This window comes from Hyaena hyaena, unplaced genomic scaffold (assembly GCF_003009895.1).
Source record: "Hyaena hyaena isolate Hyena2069 unplaced genomic scaffold, ASM300989v1 scaffold_33, whole genome shotgun sequence".
NCBI classification, from domain to species: Eukaryota; Metazoa; Chordata; class Mammalia; order Carnivora; family Hyaenidae; genus Hyaena; species Hyaena hyaena.
In genome coordinates, this window is record NW_024080666.1 from 168646 (window position 1) to 195499 (window position 26854).

The following is a 26854-nucleotide window of genomic DNA, read 5'->3' on the forward strand; positions in this document are numbered from 1 at the left end:
AAGCCACGCGGCTCAGGAAACCACCCCCGCGGCCGGATAGGAGGACGCTGCGCTGGCCCCTCCTCCGATGACTCTCCCTAGGCCCTTACCCTGAAAGAAGGAAATCTCCTTCTCTACCCGGGGAAACGACGCCCTCCGCGCCCACGACTACGCCACTCCAAGGCCGCTCCCACAGTGCCCTAAAAGACCCGACCCTGGTGGGCAAGTGGGACGAGGAGAAAGGGATAAACCTAGGTGTGCACTACGGCTGCACGCGCCTGCGCGGAAACCCCTACTCGGCCCCAGCTTCAGCCTGTTACAGAGCCTCTGTCCCTCCTGCTTTTCCCCGCCCCCACCTGGGCACGTCACAATGAGTGACGTGTAAAGCGAACAATCACAGCCCCTCTCCTCGTGAGCCAGTAGGGACAGGGGAGGGAGGGGAGGGGGGAGGGGAGAGGACGGAAGGAGAAGGCTTCGGGGCCTGGCTTGTCCCGGTCACCCAATCAGAGAGCTCTGGGGAGGAGTGGGGCGGGGCCCGAGAAGAGGGTAGAGGAGTGGAGCTGTGGAAAGGCATTAGAAGGCTGCGGGGAGCAGAGGGCGGGCTCCCAGAGATTAAAAGCAGCCAATCAGAGCGCGCCGGCTTCATTCGGAGAGCGGCGTGGGGCGTCGCCGCCGCCGCGCGCGCCGGGGGCTGGTTAAGGCCATGAAACAAAAGAAACCCTGAGAGGGGAGCCGCTGCCACCTCCAGCCGCCCGCCCCGCAGCCGTCCCCACCCACCCACCTAGTTACCTACCTCTGCCTCCTTCCTCTGCCCCTCCACCCCGCCCTCTCCAGTCTCCGGGCGGCCCTGGCGCTCCTCGGCCCAGGTCGCCAGCCCCGCCGCCTCCCCAGAGGAAAGGTGTTTGCGCGCTGAGCAGGGCCCGAGCCCTGTCCGCCATGGGGCTCGCCGCCCGCCGCGCCTGACCCGGCCGCCGCCGCCGCCGCCATTGACAGCGCGCCGCCGCGATGCCGAGCGGCAGCTCCGCGGCCCTGGCCCTGGCGGCGGCCCCGGCCCCCCTGCCGCCGCCGCCGCCGCCGCCGCCGCCGCCGCTGCCGCCGCCCGCGGGCGGCCCGGAGCTGGAGGGGGACGGGCTCCTGCTGAGGGAGCGCCTGGCCGCGCTAGGCCTCGAAGACCCCAGCCCGGCGGAGCCCGGCACCCCGGCGCTCCGGGCCGCGGCGGCGGCGGCGCAGGGCCAGGCCCGGCGGGCGGCGGGGCTGTCCCCGGAGGAGCGGGCTCCGCCCGGCCGGCCCGGGGCCCCGGAGGCGGCCGAGCTGGAGCTGGAGGAGGACGAGGAGGAGGAGGGGGAGGAAGCAGAGCTGGACGGAGACCTGCTGGAGGAGGAGGAGCTGGAGGAGGCAGAGGAGGAGGACCGGCAGTCGCTGCTGCTGCTGTCGCCGCCCGCGACCGCCACCTCCCAGACCCAGCCGATCCCGGGCGGGTCCCTGGGGTCGGTGCTGCTGCCCGCCGCCGGCTTCGATGCCCGGGAGGCGGCCGCGGCGGCCGCGGCGGCGGGGGTGCTCTACGGAGGGGACGATGCCCAGGGCATGATGGCGGCGATGCTGTCCCACGCCTACGGCCCCGGCGGCTGCGGGGCGGCGGCGGCGGCCGCCCTAAATGGGGAGCAGGCGGCCCTGCTCCGGAGGAAGAGCGTCAACACCACCGAGTGCGTCCCGGTGCCCAGCTCCGAGCATGTCGCCGAGATTGTCGGTCGCCAGGGTGAGTGCGGCGGGGAGGAGGGGAGTCCAGCTGGGCTTGGCCCCCGGGCGTGGGTGGGGAGCCTAAAGAGATGAGCTCCGGGCCGCAACCTTGAACCCGGCGAGTCCCCCAGGTCCGTCGCGAAAGGGGTCTGCGAGGAACCGTGGGTGGATGAAATGGGAAGATGGGTCACCTTGCGACAACCCACGGTATTCCGCTCGTTTGCATGGGTGAAAGGTGTTAAGTTTCTCGAGCCACCCAGTCCGGTGGTGTTCACTTTACTCGGGCTGTATTCGTGGAACACCAGGCTGGCGTGGCACCAAAAACCTCAGTGAGGTGGTAAAAGGTCTGGTCGGTTGTGGATTCGGTGGTGGGCTCGGAAAGCTGCGAGATTGCAAGTTTGCGCAGCCGACAGTCCCCAGCTTACCTTACAGCAGCTTGTTCCGATGAAGAAATTGACAGAAATGGAGGCTTTGTGTAAAGAGCTCAAGTCGAGAGGGAAGGGGATGTTCAAGTCGTGGGTAATCCCATCACCCCCCTCCGCTGTTCAGAAACTTAGCTTTGGAAGAGCAGCCTAACTCTGTTGATCTTTTTGTACTCCTTTTGATACATTTGAACTCTCGAAATGGCACATTGGCTATCTTTTAGAACACTGTAGTAGTGTACACGACGACGAGAAAATGGACAGTAAGGTAATTGAGTTAAGGAACTCTGCGTTTATACAGTTTTCAGTAAATTCTCTTCACTCGCCAGCACACCAGCTCTGCAGACAGACTCCTCCCACATTGTTCAGACAAAGGACCTATGTCTCAGATTCCAGGAGTAGATTTGTGAAGGTGGGGGAAGGGGATGCCCAGAGTACCTCTGTAACCGACATTTTTAGGGAAGGTCCTCTGCTCTTCAGTATAGCTTCCCCCACCTGTACTAAAGGAGTAAATACTACCCCCAGCTGCTTTATTACAATATAGCTTAGCCTGGTGGATGCATGTCTCTTTACTGTTAGGTTGAGAGCATTGTTGGGGTCAAATAAAGAGAAATAATGGCGCTGCAGCTTAAATGATCTCATCTTTCCCAAGTGGTCTAAAGTACACATAAATACGAGGTCTGGTGGTTTCAGATGTCAGAGTTGGCTCATTTCTTACCTCTCAGATTTTAATAAGAAAAACCCATCTGAAATCTGGATAAAGGAGATAGCTTATTTCAGACTGCCTGATGACTGGTACTTGAAAGGCACTGTTCGAAGCTGGTACCATCCAATTGAGAATTTTCGTATATTGTTTGGTAAATAAGATTCAGATGCCTTGTTTTTGTTTTGTTTTGTTTGGATGGGTTTGGGGGGCTTTTTTGTTCTTTGTTTGGCCGTACTTAAGATGCTAATCTAGGAGAGCACTGTTTCACCTTACACAGAATAAAATTGTAACATCTCAATTTACAAAGCCAAAATGAGTTGGCCATTCAATTCAGAACATCAAGGAATTGCTATGTTTCAAGCTTCTGTTTGCCAGGTGTGGAGTTTGTGGCAGTTGGGAATGTGAGGTTGATTCAGACAAACTTGTTGCCCTTAAGAAACTAAGAGTCTAATAAACAGTGGAATGGCACTAAACTAACATGTAGTTTAATGGCACTCAATATACTGTGTGACAAACAGACATACTTGTGAGAACACCAACCCTAGAGGGACTTGGAGAATGGATAGGACTTAAATGGAGACGAAGAAGGACTGAGGGAAGGTGTAGGGAAAGGTGTGGAGGAGTGCTCTCTGATTATGATTAGAAAGTTGTGATTTTTGTTGTTGTTGTTTTGATACTTGGGGTCTTAACAGGGGTGTGGTGAAAAGGGGCTGGGAAGGTCTTTTCAGCCAGAGTATGAAAAACTCTAAATGCTATACTGGGATGGCACTGCCCGAGCACAAGTTGCTTCAGTGTGCTTAACAGTTTAGGAGAAAAGACAAGACCATTTACTTGCCGGTTTGACTAAGGACAACATAATGGTATCTTTTATATATTTAGTTTAATACAAACTTTTGTCCTTTTCTATACTTAAGCACGAAAAAATCCCTAATTGCACAAACTGTTGTCTTTATGCAACTCCATTATTTAAAAGTAAGTGGAATTCATTCCACGTTTTTATTTTGTATCATCTACTAAATTATAGCAAATGAGATAAATCTTTAGTTTTTCTGGGCTTATTGGGCTGTGCTTATTGGTTAATAAGGAAATGTGGTTCTATTTATGTCTTAGGACATGGAGACAAATTGCTGACTATTCCTCTTGCACTTAATATTTCCCAGAGTTGACAGTACTGTTAAAAGTATGTCATCATCCGGGGCGCCAGGGTGGCTTAGTCGGTTAAGCGTCCGACTTTCGCTTAGGTCATGATCTCGCGGTTCGCGGGTTCGAGCCCCGCGTCGGGCTCTGTGCTGCCTGCCAGCTCAGAGCCTGGAGCCTGTTTCAGAGTCTGTGACTCCCTCTCTCTCTGACCCTCCCCTGCTGTGTCTCTCTCTCTCTCTCCTAGAAATAAATAAAACATTAAAAAAAATTTAAAAAAAGAAGTATGTCATCATCCTCTATCTTATCTTAAGAGCAGAAAGTCTTGTCCCCCTTTCCTGTTCTGAACCATGCAACTAGTAGATCATTGACCCCTTCCCTATCTCCACCCCGGCAGCACCATAACAAAACCTGTAAAGTGTTTTCCCACTCCTGCCACAGCAAGGCAACTTCTAATGTTTGCATCGTGTGATGATTTCTCTCTTCTCTAAGTGAATAAATGGGGCAAATTACTTAATTTACTTGTTTGCTTTGGATGAACTAAATTTTCATTCTTAAGATTTATCCATTCCTTCCATTTTATTCATTACCTAAAGTCATGAGTTTCTGTTTGCCATCTCTTAATTGGTTTTGGAAATAAATATGACACAGATGGAGACATTTCTGACTTCAGCTCCGAAGCAAAGGGTAGGACAAATGGAATTCTGAGTCATATAGACTAGAACTCCTGTAGATGGCCTCTGGTTCCAGTATCTTTCAAAAAAAATAAACCACTGCTTTTGATAGTGATGAAAGTTGGCAGTGTTGACCTCATATTTGTACTCCTCAGTAGCATTGGTCATTTGCAAATGTTAAATTGGTCCCAGTTTTTTTAAGCTTTGCATCTCCTATTGAAACCAACAATACGGTAAAATAAAGCCATGAACTAAAGAGGCTTTTTGATAATCACTGAAGTTTTAGAATATGGACTAGAGATTAAACCTAACAGCAGACATGGGGCACCTGGGTGGCTCAGTCAGTTAAGTGTCTGACTCTTGATTTTGGCTCAGGTCATGATCTCACACAGTTTGTGGGATCGAGCCCCCACATCAGGCTCCATGCTGACAGAGCAGAGCGTGCTTGGTATCCTCTCTCTCTCCCTTTCTTTCTGCCTCTGCCCCCTGCTCACTCATGCTTTCTCTCTCAAAAATAAATAAACTTAACAACAACAACCTGACAACAGACTTAAGACTTAAACTTTTGTTGAATGTAGTACCTGCCAGACACATTCACAGTGGTTAACATGAGGTTTAATTTAAAGCAATGGGCTTTGTTCTACTTTGTACAGCCATTGATAATCTAGTTAGACTAAAAAGCGAATTAAAGTAGGACTCTATACCCATTCTTAACTACATTATAAGTAAATATTGAATGTCATATATTCAGTTGTTGTAGACATTTGTAACATACGGGTTTATGTTAAAGAATGGGGTAAAAATAGAAATGGGAGGGTTTTGGTTTTTTTTTTTTTTTCCCCTGCATTCCAGTGGGCTCTGTACCTTTGGATATCACTGAGCTAGACCCCCTGGGACATTGTTTTCTTCTTTATTGAACTCCTCTGTCTCCACTGATTTCCTAATGGGTTGTTTGTGTGGTCACTTTTAAGATCATAAATATGTTACATTGTTTCAATTTGTCAGAAACACATCCTTGTGACAGTTTCCTCCATTTTCCTATGGTAGAACCAGTCTTCAAGTTTTAACACAAGTGAAATAAGGTGTGTGCTTATTTGTGTATGTTCAAAAGAAAAAGAGAAACTTTGGTCTTGTCATACATAAATTCCCTATGCAAGAATACATACACATTTCTTGAGGAGAAACTGAGAACAATGCAAAAGTACATTATCTTTTTCTTTTATGGGGGGGGATTGTTGGTCCTCTCTTTGCCAGGTACCTCAGTCGTTCTAGGTCATTATTCCCATTTTATGGATGTAGAAACTGAAGCTCTGAGAGATAACTTGCTCAAAAAAATGGAACTTGGATTTAGACCAGTTTGTTTGTCATCAAAGATTAAGTTGCTGCTTCTGTATGCAAGGATCCTGCTCAGGAAGGTTAATGGTATTCGAGTTAATTTCTGACCTAATCTTTGGGATACAGTGTTTCTAGTGTAGATCGCTTCAAATATCCTCACTATCCAAATTAATTTACTTAATAAAATTTTGATGTCTCTGCTACCCAGAAGGCACAGTTCTCATTCTAATATTCTTGTTCTCATATTCCTAACTAAAAAAATTCACTGTCACTTACAGTTCAGAAAGATAATTTGTGTTATCTACATGCTAGCTTTAAAAAGCAGATATTGTAACTTATAGGCTTTAAAATTTAAATTTAGTTGATAATAGTTTGTGCTAGCCCTGGGACCACTGGGAAAGGTTCAATTATTGTTTTGCAAATGGGTGGGGAATCTACTGCCTCATTCAGCTACTGAACTATTTGGATTCACTAAGGAAGTGGAAAATAAAGTGGTAATACAAGGGCGTATTTTCTACCCCCTGGTTACCAGCAATCTAAAAATGATCCAGGGAGTCAAGTATTCGAGAACTGTTACTCTGTTAGAGATTTCTGCTTAGGACAAATTTCAACACAGTTTATGGATTGGATTCTAGGTAGCTCTTCTTGCATCTTAAGTTTTCAAGGAAAGAGCATTTCGTTATAAGATAGTGCTTAATATTTTGTGGATTTGGTTTTGAATGAATTTGATATTTGTACAGATTGAAAGATTTAATACTTTTGCCTTAAACTGAATACAAAAATGTTCCAGAATATTTGTTTTAATATAAAAAACTACCCAGATTCCCTTAACAGTCTCTGCTCAGCTGTGGTATATTGGAAAGAGCTAGCATTCAGAAATTAAAATTTCTAAATTTCATTGCTCTGTGCCAGTAACTCACTTTGTGATCTTGGACAAGTCACTTAAACTCCCTAGGCTTCAGATACCTCTTCAGCCGGATGTAATCTTATCTATAATACCTCCAGAGACTGAATGATACACAAATAAATTGAAACACATGAAACTTTAAGTGATAAGTACATATTATTTTTGTTAAGTTAAATCTGAAATTCAGTTTAACCACTCTTTAATCTCATTTACCTTTCTTCGCTTTAGCAGTTTCACACATTATGTTCTTCTAATTTGAAAGAACTAGAACCATCCAATGTCAGAATGCCTGTTGGCTACGCGGCACTTCTGTCTGGCTAGGTTTGAATTATGTTGTGGTGACAAAGAACCCCAGCATCTCTATCAAAACAATAAAGGGTTATTTCTTATTGGAAGGGGCTCTGCTCATTTCAGTTATTCAGGGACACAGGCCAGTGCAGTGACCACCGTCTCAAGTGTTGGCTGGGCCTCCCATGTGCCAGTGGAATAGGAAGCAGTGGCATAGGACATGCTGGTCTTTAAGTGTTAGACCCGGAAGTAATCATTACATCTCCTATTTCGCTAATCAGAGCAAGTCATCTGGCCACATCTAACTTCAAGTAGGTAAGAAAGAAAGTCCATAACAACCATGTACCCACAGGAAAGAGCCAGAAGTTTAGTGAACAGCTGTTATGACTACCACAGTATTATTTCATGATCAAAGGGATTGTTACAGAATCTTTAATGTCATTTATGCCATGTAGAATTGGTAAAATTGAACTCCAAATGAAAAAATAGGTAATAATGTTGATAAGAGACTAAATAGGTAAATGTATTTGCAGTTTAAAAACTCCTTTAGGAAATTACAGATTATGGAAAATCTATTTTATGTTTTTTCAATGTTTATTTATTTTTGAGAAAGAGAGAGACAGAGTGCAAGTGGGAGAGTGACAGAGAGGAAGACACAGAATCTGAAGTAGGCTCCAGGCTCTGAGCTGTCAGCACAGAGCCTGACGCGGGGCTCGAACTCATGAACCACGAGATCATGACCTGAGCTGAAGTTGGTCACTCAACCGACTGAGCCACTCAGGTGCCCCCTATTTTAAAACCCCATTGATCTTCAGGTGATTCCAAAGTGATAGTTTTTTTTTTTTTTAATTAAATTGCATCTTAATGCCTCCCAGATGGCTTTAGACCATAAATTGTGGGTTTACTTTTAACTTTTTTCCTCATGCCACCATTAGGTACCATATGGACATTTTTAAAGATTAAATCTGATATTTAAGCTTTTAAAATAATTTTCTAGTATTAGTATTACCAAGTCCAATTCTACTAAATTGAATGTGTATGCGCAGCCTAATGCCATTTGGATAGTTCGAGTCTTTATTCCATGACTGAACATTGCATAACATTAGAACCTCTTCCATGCCAGTGTTTGGGATTTAAGAACAATTCATGTGGGCATGGTTTGTTGCCTTTGTCCAGTAAGCAAAAACTACAATTCATTCTATGCAGGAAGCCTGATTTGACTACAATGAAAGTTGTACCATGGAATACTAAGACTAGTCCTTGAAATGATAAAGGCAGTCCTTCAATGAAAACTGCAGGTGTAGTGGAAGAGTTGTGTGAAATAATTGATCTTTTGGACCCCGTTGGGGGAGTGTGAGGAGGGAATAGTTTCAAACAACTAAAAAATTTCCCAAAAGGGTTATTATTATTAATGATATTTGCATTTTGGGCTGACCTTTTTAGTACTGTCCCTTTTTTCTTACCACTCCTCTTCCCTTTGATATATCTTCTCTTTTTTTTTTTAATGTTGATTTATTTTTGAGAGAGACAGAGTGTGAGTGGAGGAGGGGCAGAGAGAGAGAGGGAGACACAGCTCTGCTGTCAGCACAGAGCCAGATGCCCGGCTCCAACTCACAAACCCATGAGACTATGACCTGAGCTGAAGATGGACGCTCAACCGATTGAGCCACCCAGGCGCTCCTGACATATCTTCTCCCTTGCCATCAGTACCATTTTAGTGACTATAGGAAAGGACATTGGAACTTGGGAGTTAAAAAAAATTGTTAAAGACTTGGTCTCACCTTTGTTGCCTGTGACCTTGGACAAATCACTTAACCTTGCTGAGCATTTCTTGTGGGAAAGAACCTGTTCTAGCTGCTTGTTCTTCCTGGCCCCTTCTGCTCCCCATTTGTTGTGGGGATCAAGTTTGAGAAGATGTCGTTAGTACAGATTCATGGCACAGTTGAAACTACAGAGATAATAACTTCTATATGAGGCAGGGTAAAGTTTATAAATCTTTTACTGCTAGATTTGTACTAGCAAATACTAGGTTGAAACTGAAAATTGTCACTTCAGTAAGTTTTTCCCAGGGTATACCACTAACTAAATGGTCCACGGTATATGTTTTAAAGTGTACAAATGAGGGGCGCCTGGGTGGCTTAGTCAGTTAAGCGTCCGACTTTCGCTTAGGTCATGATCTCGTGGTTCGTGGGTTCGAGCCCCGCGTCGGGCTCTGTGCTGACTGCCAGCTCAGAGCCTGGAGCCTGTTTCAGTCTGTGACTCCCTCTCTCTCTGACCCTCCCCTGCTCGCGCTGTCTCTCTCTCTCCTATAAAAAAACAAAACAAAACAAAACAAAAAACCCTAAAGTGTACAAATGAATCTGATTCTATTATATGGTACCCAAATAGAAGTAATTCTAAGGTTTCTATTAACATCCTCTGAAGGGCATAAACCTAATTTTAAAATCCCCAATTAGGAAAATTGTTTTAGCTTTCATCTCTAATTTACACCCTCTTCTAGGTGTTTCAGCTTTAGTGAAAGGCCAAATGTAAGTCTTTTTTTTTTATTATTAAGTATTTCAGTTCTCTTGTCTTAGTGAAAAAAGAAGGGGAATTTTAGATTGAGAAATTTTAGATTTAGAACTCATTAAGAATCTACCAGAAATATAAGGTTGAGAGAATGGTGTATTTTAGGAGTTATTAGTTCATAACTTTGGGCAATTCTAGGCTTCTATTTTCTTCATGTATAAAATGAGATTGAACTAGATTATTTCATTCTGAATTTTGTCCAAAAAGAGTCCCTAGAATCATGCAAAAGTATACCAGATTTCAGATTCCCAGTTAAGATTGGCTTCTCCTCCAAGTTCTGTAAAGTTGATACTATTTCAACATTCTTTATACAATCAAAATGTCAAGTTTTATCTGCAGGAGATATATACTTTAAGTCTTTTCAACTTCCTATAGAAAATTGATTCGTTTGACTTTTTTTTTTTTTTAATATAACCTTCAAGTGTGTGAGACAGTGCCTCACCTTATTGATCCATTCTTATTCCTGCCATACAGATAAGGAAACAGATCTATGGGGATATAAGTAACTTACCCAGGGTCTCAAGCTCGTAGAATTGGAGACTTCAACACTCCTATCTCAGTAAGTGGTAGAACAAGCAGACAGAAAGACCAGCAAGGATATAGAAGGTTTGAACACCACCAACAATGTAAGAAAAGAGGCTGATAATTGTACATGAACCTGTGAAGATATCAGATCCTTCTGGTGCTTGGAGTTGATACAAGTCAGTGAGGGCAGCACTGAATCTTAGACATCTTTGCATCCTTGATGTCAGTTAAAGTACCCGAAGCAAAGTAGATACTTGATGTTTATTTTATTTAACTGGATTTTTGGATTAGACTTCCCATTTTACTATCCTGTTGTAATTTCCATATTGTGGTAATTGGGGTTTTCTTCCTTCTTGCCTGCATCTCCAACCCATATGTAAGGAGCTAGTCAACTTGAAGTTATTTGGAGCTTTAAGGGCAGTAACCACCTTCTTGATTTAAGGCATTAGATGTCAATAATAACAAAACTAAAATCACATAAATGAAGCTGTTTGAAGTGCTGGCAAAGTGATATCTACAATGAGACTGTATTCATAAAAGAATTTGAGGATTTTGACTAGAAGAGCTACAACGAACACTTGAACTCTAGAAAGGAAAGCTGTTACTTCTATATTGTGCATTTATGAATAGTTTGCATTGCTAATCTAAACAATTTAAATGTTGGGTTAAGTTAGTATGCATGAGAAACACTCTTATTGGGATTTGGCTGATAATCCATCCGTCTTTGAAAATGTAAAGTTAAAGGAGCTTTTGAATAGTGTGTCTAGACTCTCCCTCGAGGAATAGGACCCCCCTCTTAATTCTAATATATCATGAAACATGAAATAATGTGTTCTTCCAATGCTTTTAGAAAAAAAATAGTGTGGGGTTATTAAGACAACGTGGGTTTGAGATCTGAGTTAACAGCTGGGAGATCTTGAGCAGTTCAGGCTTTTTTCTGCCCTTCTTAAAGCACTGTTATGATGATTAAATGGGAATAAATCTAGAAAAGTTTGGAAAACTGCAAAGTATGCTACAAATTTTTATTTTATTATTATTATTTCAGGAAATACTTGAAGAGTGGTTGGGATGGTTGGGTAGCCTTGTAAGTTACCCTTTACTGGGGAGCCTGGGTGGGTCTGTCAGTCGGATCTCTCAGCACAGAGCCCACTTTAGATCTTCTGTTCTCTCTCTCTCTCTCTCTCTCTCTGTCCCTACCCCACTCACGTGTGTGTGCTCTCTCACTCTCAAAAATAAACATTAAAAAAAAAAGTTACCCTCTACTGAGCCACCTACTAGAATAACAGGCATTGTAATAAATGTTTTTAATACATTATTTCATTTAATCCTTATAAAAACCAAGTGAGAGAAGCATCTTTAATCAGAGTTCCTCACCCATGAAGGAGAGATGAAGGTTTACTGACCGGCTTAAGTTCACAAAGCTGATTAGTGATCATCCGAAGTCAATGTTCCCAACCATTCCTCAACCTACTTTTCCTTGAGGAAAGGAAGAATAGATATATGTGTATGAAAAAAGGTAGTATCTGATTGTCCCAAGTTCTTTTAAGACTTTAAAAAAGAAACAGTGACTGGTTTTCCTAGGAGAAGAGGGACTTAGTCAAAAATGTAAGCATCAGAAAGAACCTAAAGGTTGAATGACTTGACACTGAAACCAGGAGTAGAACCTGGTGAAAAAAATAAACTGGTGGTAGATTTAGAACCCAGGCCTGCAGATGATCAGTGTTTTGCTTCTTACATTGTTCCTTTTAAAACTATACCTTGGTCTCTGTAATAACAAGTCCGCACCTTTGTACTATTACTGAGTTCACAGAGCCAGCCCTTCTCATGTACAGCCCCATCTTCCAAATGGCCATGTTTGTTACTCAGAAGCTGTAAGGTATGGAGCAGAAGTACTATGGATCTTTCATGTTATTAGGGAAATATCTGATCAGAGCTAGAAAAGGAACAGAGCATGTTTAGGAGATGATAAAGTCTAGAAGAAGGTAGGTTATGGTTATTTGATGGGAGAGAGGTAGAGAGTGTCAGGACAAGGAGTTCTAATTTTCTCAAAGGTAAAAGAGCGGTTCAGAGTTTCATTCCCCCTCCTTTATCTATCTATCTATCTATCTATCAATGTTTATTTGTTCTGAGAGAAAGAGAGAGAGAGAGCGAGAGCATGCAAGCAGGGGAGGGGCAGAGAGAGAGAGAGAGAATGAGAATCCAAAGCAGACTCCACACTGTCAGTGCAGAGCCTGATGTGGGGCTCAAACCCACAAACCGCAAGATCATGACCTGGGCCAAAGTCAGGCCTGTAACCAACAGAGCACCACCTAGGCACCACCCCCCCCCCCCCAACTCCTTATTTAAAATGTGTGTGTGTACTACACCAGTATCTTAGTAGGATTCTTTTCCCTCAAAACAAAACTCTCGGGGAATTTTTGAATAAAGGTACATGCCAAAGTTGATCCAAAGTGAAAATATACACATAATGTAATTTTCATGTTCACCTTTCTCCAGTCACTTTAATTTAAGGTATATGTAGCTAGTTTATGAGATGAATGGAAAATACAGTGAATTTCTGGAAAACAAAGTATTCTGTCAAAAATCAGTAACACCTCACATAACAGTTGGCACTTCTTTCTTTAAAAACAAAACAAAAAACTGGGCGCCTGGGTGGCTCTGTCGGTTAAGCGTCTGACTCTCTTGGTTTCTGCTCAGGTTATGATCTCACGGTTTCTGAGATCAAGCCCCGCTTGGAGCCTGCTTGGGACTCTCTCTCCCTCTTTCTCTGCCCCTCCCCCACTTGCATGCTCACAGGCCCTCAAGTGTGCACGCGCGCTCTCCCTCTCTCTCTCTCTCTCTCTCTCTGAAATAAACATTAAAAAAGAAAAAAGATGGGGCGCCTGGGTGGCTTAGTCGGTTAAGCGTCCGACTTTCGCTTAGGTCATGATCTCGCGGTTCATGGGTTCGAGCCCCGCGTCGGGCTCTGTGCTGACTGCCAGCTCGGAGCCTGGAGCCTGTTTCAGTCTGTGATTCCCTCTTTCGCTGACCCTCCCCTGCTCACGCTGTCTCTCTCTCTCTCCTAGAAATAAATAAAACATTAAAAAAAAAAAAAAGAAAAAAGATTCTTTGTCCCTCCAAGATAGATTTTAAACCTCCTTGCCTGACATTGATGTGTCCACCTGCCACTGTGTGTGGTAACTTTGTTAGCAGTAGAAATCTAAGGTAGGTAATAAGCAAAATTAAAGAACAGAAAAAGATTTCTGGATTGAGCCTCCATCTTCCATCTAGCTCCTAGAGGCTGCCTGCAGTGTGCTGCCAGGAGGTCTCCATAGGCCCTTCACAGTGGGATTGGGGTCTTGCCCTCAGGCCAGCCAGAGCACAGCACGTCTCCACTGCCCTTCATTAAACTCTTCTGTGATAACTACCACCCCATCCCACCTCCATTTTAAAAGAACATTTGGCATTGCAGCCCTTCTTACACATGTTTTACTGAAATATTTGGAACATGTTGAATTTTGTGTTTTTAATGTCGATTGCAATCTATTAAACTAATCCTGCAACCCCTGGTTCGAGAAACACTGAAGATCCCATCAATATCAGCTCCTTTTCTTCCTCTTAACTCCTCTCCCAGCAATGAGAGACATCTCCCTCAGAGTTGCTGAGGCCTCTGGTGGGAAAGGTTCTCTCTACTCTGCAGAAGCAAGGCCGGACCTCCGGAGCAGGAGGGCCATGAATCTAGCTGCAGCTCAAGGGTACTAAGGCAAAACATAGGCCCAGCCACAGTGATAAAGGGGAAATGAGTTCTTGTACCACAGCTAGATTGCCGACTTTTTTATTTGGGGAATTTACTTCCAAATCAAAGTAGAATTACGACTAGGAATGTTGGTGCTATCCTAGTTCTTAACGTCTACACATTCTGGTACAAAGCTTGCCATGTGTTGCTTTTTATCTGTAGCTGTAAGAAGACATTGGTTAGTCCTCACCTCTTAGAATGAAAAGGCCTTGTTGAGATTTGAGGTTATGAAATCATTTACCCTGCTGTTCATACAATTTAAAATAATGTCAGTACTAGGCAAAAGTCTAATGGATATGCTAAGTCTAGTAAAATGTTTCATTTCTTTATATTTTTAAAAACTTCTGATTTAATCATATTTCTTGGAAAAAACTAATGTGTTTGTATGGTTCAAAATTATTAAAATAATAAGAGTGTAGAGGAAAATTGGGGCGCCTGGGTGGCTTAGTTGGTTAAGCATCCGACTTTCGCTTAGGTCATGATCTCGCGGTTCGTGGGTTCGAGCCCCGCGTCAGGCTCTGTGCTGACTGCCAGCTCGGAGCCTGGAGCCTGTTTCAGAGTCTGTGACTCCCTCTCTCTCTGACCCTCCCCTGCTCACGCTGTCTCTCTCTCTCTCTCTCTCCTAGAAATAAATAAAACATTTTTTAAAAAATTAAAAAAAAGAGTGTAAAGGAAAATTAAGTCTCCCTTTACCCTGTACCCCTAAGTGAATCAGTTTTATAATTGCATATTATTCCATTATATAGCTGTACTGGCCTCACACTAATACAATTAAGTGTAGACCTGTGCAAGTATTTCTACACGATCAGTTGTAGAAGTGGGACTGGAGGGGCAGAAGGACCCATGCAGTTGTAATTTTGATAAATAATGCAAACTGCCCTTGGGCAGTTCATACTCTCAGCAACTAAATATAAAGGTCCTTTTCCCTATTGTTAATGGCACTGTTTTTGATATTTGTTTTGATATTCGATAGTCTTATAGGTGGAAAAAGACCCCTCAGTTCACATGAAATTGGGAATTTTCATGTTCTATAGTCATGTGTAGATTTCCTTTTCTTTGAGCTGTTTCTTTTACTTATTTTTTAATTGGGTTTTGCTGTTCTGATATATAGGGCAGGTTTATGTATGTGAGACAGAGAGAAAATAGCCATTTGTGGTATAAGTTGTAAATAATTACTTCTTTTGCCATGCAGCAAATTTTTAAAGTGTTATTTATGTGTACTTTTATGGCTCCTGAGTTTTATGCCACTCTGAGATTATACATTCTTCTGTGATTTTTTAAATACCTTAGGCTTTTCAAATAGAAACTCAATCTAAAATACTCAAACCCTTTTGACCTCCTTCACCTATAAAATAATATAGCAAAAAAGTTTGTTTTTTCTTTAGTTTGTCCCCAACTTTGGAATATACATATATTTTAGAAATCATGTGTTGGTTGTTTGAAACTCAGTAATATGTTTCTATAGACACCACATGTTTTGATGTTGATTGATGAGGTTTCCTGTAGTTCAAATCTGAATCGAATGTGTTGTGTTAAAACTGTCTTACAAAAATTAGGAGAGAGAAGAAATACATTCTTCTATGTTTGTTGGCAGTGGTTTAGAGGGACTGAGCTTTGCTATCTTCCCATTACCTCCCCTGATCTGGAAGACTTAAGTGCACAGTCCTTTGGGGCAGGATAGGCCTGTCTGACTCCCCTATCTCAGAAGTGGTCCCTGCTCAAAATATTTGTCTTCAGTCTTCCCAGTGAGCCAGTTAAACACCTCTGTATTAGTACCAGCCATAGGACAGATGGCGTTCTGGTTCCGTTATGCATATTTTCTTCCTACTAAGAATTAAAAAGTATTCTAAAGTGTGACTGACCGTTGCTTATAGTCTCAAAAGTATTTATGGGGAGAAGTTTACTTAATTTCATTTTCTCATGGTCAGTATTTATTAGTAAGGGTTGAGAGAAGCTAACTTCAGACTCTTTGGTTATTTCTCCCTTTGTCCTTAATAGAAATTGCCCAGTGTTTTTCTGCAGAATGAACAGGGCCCTCTTTGTTAGAAATGTGATTCCAACAGACTGCCTTCTTGTTAAGTTGTCACCCAGAGTATCCGAATAATAACAATAACTCTCCTGGATGTATAACGTTAGACAGCTCTCCATTGGTCACATATTGGTCAATAGAAAGTGCTCTCGGTTCACAGCCCCAAGCAACACCTTCTGTGCTGGAAGAGGGAGTCTTCTGAAGATTCATCTATATAAAAGTAGATATGGAAGTTTTATTGCTCTTAATCTTCTAATTCAGTTTCTATTGTAGAGCAAATGCAATAGCATTGCCTTATAGTCAAAAGTAACACTATCAACATGATCTTCTTGTGTTCATTATAGATGTAAATTTACAGCAGCACTATTCATTCATTCGTTCGTTTAAGAGAGACCACACACAAGCAGGGAAGAGGGGCAGAGGGGGAGAGAGAATCCTAAGCAGGCTCCCTGCCCAGCACAGAGCCCGATGCAGGGCTGGATCCCACAACCATGAGACCATGTCCTGAGCCAAAATGAAGAGTTAGACACTTAACTGACCAAGCCAACTAGGCGCCCCTACAGCAGCACTCTTTATAGTTAAAACTTTCAAGTTTTACAGTAGCAGAAATTCAACTCATTGAAGTGGTTTCCTGCTAGACCCCAAGCCCTCCCCATGGCCCTTCTTACCTCATCCAGGTACTGCACTAAATGCATTCCTTGCAGTTTTGCTTTTAACCACTCCCTGCCAAGTCTTCTCAAATGAATATCTTTGGATTAGTGTAAACCTGACTCTAAAAGTGTTTTCATGATAGGTACCTAGGATCCAACAGTGAGAAAAGCCATTTCTTTGTAATTTGTTGGAAGGGGGAAAAGGTGTGGGTTAAGATCCAAAAATCTAATGGTAGGTTAAATAAAGTTGTGTTGCATATGTTATAATTGAAGTTAGCATAATCAGTTCCCTTCACCAAAGTTGCATTAGCAGTATAGGGCCAGAATATGAAAGTCTTGAAAAGCTCAGAAAAGGAAAAAAAAAAAAAAAAAAAAAAAAAGCTTAAATGCAACGCAGTATGTATAAAAAAGGCCCAGTGTTCTCATACAGGAATTGGATCTTTGTTTCAACACGTGCTGCACGAGCGCCCCAAAGGTATATACTTCTAGTCAACCGCCCAGTGGTTTGGGAATGCTTAGGGAGGTCACGCAAAGCAGTCCTGAGGGATAGGACCCTTTGTAGAGGAGGAGCCATCTAAACTAAAATTTGAAGGCCAGAAGGAATTAATAAGCAGAGGTGGGAGTAAAGAGGCAAGGACAAAGGAACATTCTAGTCATGGAAGCAAGGGAGCATGGGTAAGGAGTTTAATATAGTAAAAGCACACTGCAGAGTTACAGAAGGGAGGAAGGAGGAAAAGTAAGTGGTAAAAAGATCTAGAGAGAGGTAATCAGGTCCCAGGTAAAGAGGGGCCTTGTGTGTCATGTTGTTTGGACTTTATCCTTATGGTAAAAGGAGCCATTAAAGAAAGCACTTTATGCAAAGAAGTGATTATGTGATCTGTGCTTTACTTAAAAACCATCATTTGATTAAAATGAATATAAAGAATGGGTTGGAGTGAGGTGGGACTGGAGGTAAGGAGACTCAGGGGAGGAGGAGCTTTCACAGTTATGCAGGTTAGAAATCATGTATATAAAGACTCAGTTTTTATACATTATGAATTTACTGGGGGCAAAAAATGGGAGGAAAGGTTTAGGAAAAAGACCACCCAAAGTGTGAGATGTGTCTTTAAGTGCACCCGGCCTCGGGGTACCTGCCTCGGGGTACCTGGGTTGCTCAGTTGGTGACTCCTGATTTTGTCTCAGGTCATGATCCCAAGGGCTGAGCCTGCATTGGGCTCCACACTGAGCATGGAGCCTGCTTGGGATTCTCTCTCCCTCTTTCTCTGCCCCTTTCACTCCTGTTTGTACTCTTGATTTAAAAAAAAAAAACCACACACACACACACACACAAAACACCTGGCTTCTTCATTTTGAGGAACCTAGGAATAACATGATATATTCATGAGAAATCTCTTCTGGCAAGCTTCATGTTAAGATCGTTGAAAACTATAACCTCAGAGTTTTATGGCTTATTTGCCATTTTAAGTTAGAGTTTGAAGCCCTCTAATCTCATGTAGCTGGCTCGGGTAATAGGTGATTGCTCTAAAAAGTTGACTAAAGAATTAATGGATAGTTATGTATGTGCATCTCACATATTTTTACATTTAGGATTCGGGGCCAAAGCCTTTGAGAATGGGTCTGCAAGTCTAAGTAGTCTTAATAAAATCACATATAATGCCCATATTCCATACAATTTCCAATAATGTTTCTTTTGAATTTAGCAAGAACTTTACAGTGAGTACAGCATCTTTCTGTGCTAGTTTTTTACCCAAGGCCTTTACAGTCGTCTCACTCATGCATAATGAATACATGAATACACCTTTTTCTTTAACACATATTTGAAATTTTCAAAAATAAATGTCTTGATTTTCATACAAGTACAGTGTCTTTTGTATTCATATTTCACTGGTTTGTGTCATAGTTAATTGAGTTAGTGCATGAGTATAACTAGAATAAACAATCATGGGGATACCTTACTTAGTAAGCCTCACATTCAACTGATGGCAGCACATGTGAGTGACTTTTGGGCCATGAGCACTTTGCTCATCAGGTGAGTTTACAGAAGAAAGGATAATGTTAAAAGATGACAATTAAGTGGAAGGCTGTTAAAGAACTTGTATTTTATAGTATAGTTGTATGAAATTTGAGGTTCTGAGACTGACAAAAAGAGTGTAGATTTTGAAGTTAGACTAGGTTTAACTGTTTTCCTGAGCTTCATTTTCCTTAGCAATAAAAGTGTAATAACTGAATTCTTAGGGTTCTTGTATAGCTTGAATGAGACCGTAGATAAGTCAGTGTCTTACATATGCATTAGTGGTTTTTTTTTTCTTTTAAATTTTTTCAAATGTTTTATTTCTGAGAGAGAGAGAGTGAGTGAGTGAGCAGGGGAGGGTCAGAGAGAGGGAGACACAGAATCCAAAACAGGCTCCAGGCTCTAGGCTCTGAGCTGTCAGCACAGAGCCTGACGCAGGGCTCGAACCCACGAACCATGAGATCATGACCTGAGCTGAAGTAGGACGCTTAACCGACTAAACCACCCAGGCGTCCCATTAGTGGTTTTTTCTTTGCCACCAACATCCTGCAAGCAAGCTATTTATTACTGTTCTGAACGTCAGACCTGCTTGTGGTCTAGTTTGTCTGTACAGAGGATTTCATGCATCATTTGCAGTGACTGATAACAAGAGAAAGGAAACAGTAAGCATGACTTCTAAGCTCTCCCGGTGGAGGCACCACCTCTTCCTAAGTGAAAGCCCAGGAGACAAGTTTACTGCAGGACGAGCGAGCATTTGTGCAGTTATTAAGGAAAGCTTTCTCATCTAGTGATGTTTTTATGATAAAGAAAGACTGAACACAACAACAGAACAACTACCCAGAAAGCAGACATTTCACTTGAACGGAGCTTTCCGTGATTTGTCTTTATCAATATTATCCGTGATTTGTCTTAATCAATATTACTGACATAAATGTTGATTCTTATGAAATATGTTCTTTCTAACAGGTTGTAAAATTAAAGCACTGAGAGCCAAGACAAACACATATATCAAGACACCTGTTCGTGGTGAAGAGCCCATCTTTGTTGTCACTGGACGGAAAGAAGATGTTGCCATGGCCAAAAGAGAAATTCTCTCAGCTGCAGAGCACTTCTCCATGATTCGTGCATCTCGAAACAAAAATGGCCCTGCCCTGGGAGGGTTGTCATGCAGTCCAAATCTGCCCGGTCAAACCACCGTTCAAGTGAGGGTCCCCTATCGTGTGGTAGGATTGGTCGTTGGACCGAAAGGAGCAACTATTAAAAGAATTCAGCAGCAGACCCACACATACATAGTAACTCCAAGCAGAGATAAGGAGCCTGTCTTTGAAGTGACAGGGATGCCCGAAAATGTTGACCGAGCGCGAGAAGAAATAGAAATGCACATTGCCATGCGTACAGGAAACTATATTGAGCTCAACGAAGAGAATGATTTCCATTACAACGGTACGGATGTAAGCTTTGAGGGTGGCACTCTTGGCTCCGCGTGGCTCTCCTCCAATCCAGTTCCTCCTAGCCGCGCAAGAATGATCTCCAATTACCGAAACGATAGTTCCAGTTCTCTGGGAAGTGGCTCCACAGATTCCTACTTTGGAAGCAATAGGCTGGCTGACTTTAGTCCAACAAGCCCATTTAGCACAGGGAACTTTTGGTTTGGAGATACACTACCATCTGTAGGCTCAGAAGATCTTGCGGTTGATTCTCCTGCCTTTGACTCTTTACCAACATCTGCTCAAACTATCTGGACCCCATTTGAACCAGTTAACCCACTCTCTGGCTTCGGGAGTGATCCTTCTGGTAACATGAAGACTCAGCGTAGAGGAAGTCAGCCATCTACTCCTCGTCTGTCTCCTACGTTTCCCGAGAGCATTGAACACCCACTTGCTCGGAGGGTTAGGAGCGACCCACCTAGTACAGGCAACCATGTCGGCCTTCCAATATACATCCCTGCTTTTTCTAACGGTACCAATAGTTACTCTTCTTCCAACGGTGGCTCCACCTCTAGCTCACCTCCAGAATCGAGACGAAAGCACGACTGTGTGATTTGCTTTGAGAATGAAGTCATTGCTGCCCTAGTTCCATGTGGCCACAACCTCTTCTGCATGGAATGTGCCAACAAGATCTGCGAGAAGAGAACGCCGTCGTGTCCAGTCTGCCAGACCGCTGTTACTCAGGCAATCCAAATTCACTCCTAACTCTATATATGTACATAAATACTATATCTCTATATGGACTCGTAAAGGCATGGGTATAATGGTACCCCAGTAAACTTCCTAATGAATTCTTATGACTGTTATCAGGCTTTATTGGGATTAGGCTAAAGTTGTTAGTAAACTTATAAAAGGCTGCTATGGTAACACTACACCTAAGTGGTCTCTTGTCTATTAGTTTGGTTTGAATTATTAATACTGTCCTGTAGACCCAGAGACATAGCTCGTATAAGAATTGCTAAAACTGAAGTTCAGCTTGGCTGAGTGAAGATTATCATAGGTTGTGTGGCCTATGAGAAAAGTATATACGTCTAGATTTCAAAACAGTGGGTCCCAAAGCCTAACCACATTAAGAGTTTATGGAGGGTACTTGGCATTACAGATGATTCAGACACTTCCAGTGCTGCCTTCTTTACACTGCCAGTTTTGACAAAACAGGTTCGTTTTTTATTTTACAACAACTTATGCCTAATTCTGCAGGATTGCAAGTAACTTTTTAATGCATTGTGATTACTTATTGGTAATAATAGGGCTGATGGCAGTTTTCTCGATCACTGGTTATAATTTGGGACAAAAACTGCTACATTGACCTTCATCTCGCCCAGAACGCTCACGGCTGGTATGATCATTGGATCAGGAATGCAATTGTGTCGATCGGGAATTCCTACCCATTGCCTCCCTCGGTGAATGTGGAAATGGCCCCTGGGTTTTCCCATTTCGGGAAGGGCTTTGGGATGCACCTACATTGGCTAATAATCGAGGATGCGAACATTCCATTCATTAGTCTGATCAAGCTGTTGATTAATTTTTAGACTATAGATCAAAATGTGAAACATTTTATGTTCAATCCATATTTGTCTTGCACATTATAAATATATTTTTATTTTTTAGTAATTTAGGGGAGGGGGAGGGAGAGAGGGATAATAATGCCCGTAGCATAATTTACAAAAGCAGCTGTGATGACCTTCAATCAGTTTACTTCATTTCAAAACTATTTCCAATCACAAGGAAAGATTTCTTTAAGATAAACTTTTACATTTCACCTGTGGATGTCTGTAACTTCATCCTCAGTACGTTCCCAAATCTGTGCTGGCATTGAAAGGACAAAAACAATATACTGGTGGGTTTTTCTACTAATTATTTTTTGAAGCATTATTTTCCCAACACAAAAGAGCTTTTTTTCTCAATATAACAAAAATTGAAAATCCTATGTGTATTGAATAGTAAATAGACAAATTTTATTTTTTATTTCCACTTGAAGAGTTACATTTCGTATAAAAGTTTACAAATAACGGTTTTTATTTTGATTTTTTCAGTATAAAAATTGCCTTGATGGCATATTATGATGTAATGCTAACTGCTTGTAGGATAGTTAAATGTCAGTATTGAAACCTAATCTTTAGCTGCCGTCTTGTAGATATGAACGAATGTTCACCAAGCATGTATTTTGTATTTTGTTGCATCGTACACTGCAACTAATAAGCCAAGGAATCGACATATATTAGGTGCGTGTACTGTTTCTAAAAACCACAAACTAAGAATGATAAATTATCAATATAGTTTAGTATTTGCTAATTTTACTACACTCTTTTGTTATGTATATGTAGGGAAGTCATAGGGATTATAAATTCAATTTGAGTAAAGTTTAAAACCATATATTTTATGATAAAGGGCCTTTAACTTAAGATGGCCAAAGCACTGATATTATATATTTGCTGTAAAGAGAATTATAAGAGTTTTATTTTTCTGATATTAAAAGTTACTTAATAAAGACTTGTTTCCATTAACTTGAATGTATTCTCCTTGGTGTTTTTCATGCCATCATCATTAGTTTAGACTGGAAGATAGCCACTTACCAGACTGAACATTCCTTTCACAGAATTTCCCGTCTCACACGCCAGCTACCTGTGTTCCTTCTTGTAGTGATTTTTGTCAGTGTGTTCTTAGTGTTAAATGTGTCACTTAAGCTCCTATCCAAATTTAGCTTTTCTCTTAAGTGAGTGTTACGTTATAGTAAAATTAGAGATTTGGCTAGTTTTAGACTGGTTGCTTGTTTGTGTAGTTGACCACAATTACTATTAGACAAAGTAGTAAATGACTTTATCCACTGATGTTAACTAAAATCCTGAATCTATTTAGAATCTACTCAGTTTCTATCCTTTGTTACAGGTTCTTATCTTTCACTAAATCTAGAAAACCAGTTTCTTTCTAAATACGAAGTTCACATGTTTTTAACTTTCAGTTGCTCAGGACCATCTGAAAGGTTTGTGGTTAATAAAAATATCACTCCGTTTATGAGGCACTTCGATACTGAATAAATTGTTGCCGTTTGTTACGAAACAAAAGACATTTCTAAGATGTTTTAAAGAAACCAAAATTCTGTTCCTTCTTAGAGAGATTGCACAGCCGAGTCAGTCCTTCCCCGGTAGGTGTCAGACAGATCCTGAGGCTGTGCCAGGAGACTGGAGGACACAGATTTGACACTGGGTAAGCTCACTGCCCTAGAATTGCTTTGCTAATTTTAAGAATAGCCTCCAGAAGTATGAAATTTTGGGGGGTGTACCGTACCATATTCTGTCCCCCCAGAATTCACAGTTCTCCCTTCTGCCATTTCAGTTACCTGCGGTCAGCTGCTGTCCAGCCTGGAGACAGCCGGCCCTCTGCAGCCTAACTGTGCCGTTAGCTGCACTTCATCTCCTAGCCAAGGCATTTTTATCATCTGTCCTCACAAAAGGGGGATATTTTGAGAGACCATATTTCCATAACTTTTATTGCAACATATTGTTACAATTGTCCTGTTGTTAATCTCCTAATTTATAAACAAACTTGTACATAGGCATGCATATATAGGGAAAAGCAGTAAACTGAGGGTTCAGTATGAACCATGGTCAACTCCAGCGTAGACTGACCAGTGAATATGACTTGCTTTTAGTTAACAGAAGGTCAAGATCTTTCAAAGGACCTTGAAAATAATCTACTTGGGAGGCTTTCCTTACCAGAGGAAGCCAAAACTATCTGAAACCAATGTTAGCGAAGCGGATAAGCACTTACCCAAGTTGTAAGTCTGGATCCACCACTCCTTGGATGCTTGTGTTAATTTTCTTGCTTTTAGAAGTATTGAGGAAGAGAGGCTCTAAGAAGCCTGTGGACCCGTGTTACCAGGGAATTGCTACACCACTGGATAATCTACATTGTGAATAATTAAGAATTAGGAATTAGGCAAACCTACGGAGTACTTGCTATTACGTGTTTCCCCCACTATCTGAAATTAAGCGTTCCTATGAAACGTTTTTTAGGTTGAACAGGCATAAAGCAAAGAAGCAGTTAAAAAGCGAAAATCCTCTTCAGACTTCTTTTGGTTAACGAAACAGGTACTAACGTTGGTCTCTCATAAAAGCAAAGTAGTACGAGGCAAACTTGCAGGTAGCAGAGGTCACCTGTATTTCATTTTCACAGCCTTACAGGGTGGTGGATGCTAAACTGAAAACAGCCGGCAGGAATTCTTTCTATACAGGATTTTATCAAAAGTCCCTTGCAAAGCAGGTTTTTAGCAAGAATGAAGAAGGCTAGAATAATTAGGTTTGAAAACACGTGCAGGTATGTTATTACACTTCAAATTATTCTTTTCAGTGCATCTGTTAGCATAGAAACCAAACCGTGTTCTCAATATGCTACCAACTCCCCCACTCCTGGCCCCTCTTAAATTTCTACTTTGCTTATTCCAAAACTTACTGTAAATAATAGGGATTAGGAATATTTATAATATACTGCAGACATCTCTTTCATGTCTGTATACTTCAGTCTACTGAAGCACATAATTCAGTGGTTGCAGATACACTTTTTTATGGCTATTCCATACCTTGCTGTTTTCAATTAGTGATTAAGTAACTGGGCGGTGGAGCACTGATGAATTAGGAAGGGACGTTGAATAACCTGATGAGATTCCATTTAATAAATTACTAGATTCAGGATACCTCTTTTCTTTAAATTGCCATACCTTCCTTCTTGGGTGTCTTAGCGTAATTATTCCCATTACATATCTTCAAGTTGACCATGTGAAATAACTGAAAATTGTAAAAGAATGTTAGATTTTCCTGCCATTTGGGTCTTTCTGTGCTGCCTCTGTATTAATGTTTATCTGCTTTTACATTTTAAATCTTTTTTTTTTTTTTTTTTTTTTTGAGAGACAGAGCACCAGTGAGGGAGGGGCAGAGAGAGAGGGAAACACAGAATCTGAAGCAGTCTCCAGGCTCTGAGTGGGGCTCAAACTTCTGGACTGTGAGATCATGACCTGAGCCAAAGTTGGACGCTCAACCGACTGAACCACCTGGGCGCCCTGCTTTTTACATTTTAAAGGTAGCATTGGCACACCAATGCAAGAGAACTTCCTTCAGGAGGATAAGTGGTTAGATAAGTTTATTTTTTTTTTAACATTTATTCATTTTTGAGAGAGTATGAGTTGGAGAGGGGCAGAGAGCAAGGGAGACAGAATCCCAAGCAGGCTCCAGGCTCTGAGCTGTCAGCACAGAGCCTGACGCAGGGCTCTAACTCACGAACTGTGAAATCATGACCTGAGCTGAAATGGGGCACTTAACCAGCAGCCACCCAGGCACCCCTTGATACTTAAAATAGTAAACAGAGTTCAGTGATCAGAGAAGGGGATTGGTAGCCCAGAGGAAAACAGCTGAAGAGAAACCATACATTTCTAGGCCATCGCGATTTTTTTTAATGTTTAATGGAAAATGGAGGCGTAACATAATGCCTAAATGAGTTGTTGCTGCCTTTGTGTTTTGGGTTTAAAAACTATAAACCTGGGGCGCCTGGGTGGCTTAGTTGGTTAAGCATCCGACTTTTGCTTAGGTCATGATCTCACGGTTCGTGGGTTCGAGCCCCGCGTTGGGCTCTGTGCTGACTGCCAGCTCAGAGCCTGGAGCCTGTTTCAGTCTGTGACTCCCTCTCTCTCTGACCCTCCCCTGCTCACGCTGTCTCTCTGTCTCTCTCCTAGCAATAAATAAAACATTTAAAAATTAAAAAAAACTATAAACCTTCAGGGGTGCCTGGGTAGCTTAGTCAGTTAAGCATCCTTTGATTTTGGCTCAGGTCATATCATCAGGGTTCAGTTTGTGAAATTGAGCCGCAAGTCAGGCTGTGTGCTGATAGCACTGAGCCTACTTAGGATTTTCTCTCTCTCTGTTCCTTCTCTGCTTGTGCTGACTCTGAAAATAAACATTTAAGAAAATCTAAAAATTATAAATCTTCAGTCTTTGTAAGAGTGCATAAATAACTCATTAAACATGAAAGTCTTAAGGAGGAGCTATGACACTCAGCTGAACACACAACAGACTGAAAAGAACTGGCTTAGTAATAAGCTTGCTAGTTTGAAACGGGAAATGAGGGCCAAGATTACATAAATCTTTGTTCAGTGCCTCCCAGCAACATTTCAATGTTTACCCAAAGCCTCCAGCAGTGTTCTGCATAATTTATGGCATACATTAATATTGAGCATCAAGATGGGAAAACTCAGTCTCACCATCTTAAAGGCTATACAAAACCTCAAAATACAGAGATGACCTAGGCCCCCCCAGACAGATGAAGAGGCTGTTAAATTAGAATGTTCCTGGATAAGTCAAGAGTTGTTAGACTCTACTAATTAGAAAAATTAAAGGGCTTTTTTTACATATCCTGGAACTGTAAGAAGACCATAATTTTTTAAAACTGGGACATGAATTGTAGGTATTTATTTTAAACCATCAAGGCTCATATCTTACATGACATTTCCCAAGATCAAAAGCAAACGGAAATTTTGACATTATCTGTTCCTGCAATTTCAAGGGAATCACCAAGACATCATGACAGGTGGCCTGAATGGAGTAGTAATTTCACATCTACCTGAGTCATAGATGT

The 26854-nt window shown here is 42.0% G+C and overlaps 1 protein-coding gene across 1 annotated transcript; it reads left to right on the forward strand.

Annotated features, from left to right (window-relative positions):
- The first annotated feature begins 910 nt into the window (after positions 1-910).
- MEX3C (mex-3 RNA binding family member C) lies at positions 911-22743 on the forward strand. The gene is made up of 2 exons (XM_039228909.1): positions 911-1735; positions 19710-22743. Exons 1-2 carry the CDS (start codon positions 985-987, stop codon positions 20933-20935), a joined length of 1977 nt encoding a protein of 658 aa, XP_039084840.1. The 5' UTR covers positions 911-984; the 3' UTR covers positions 20936-22743.
- The last annotated feature ends 4111 nt before the right edge of the window (positions 22744-26854 follow it).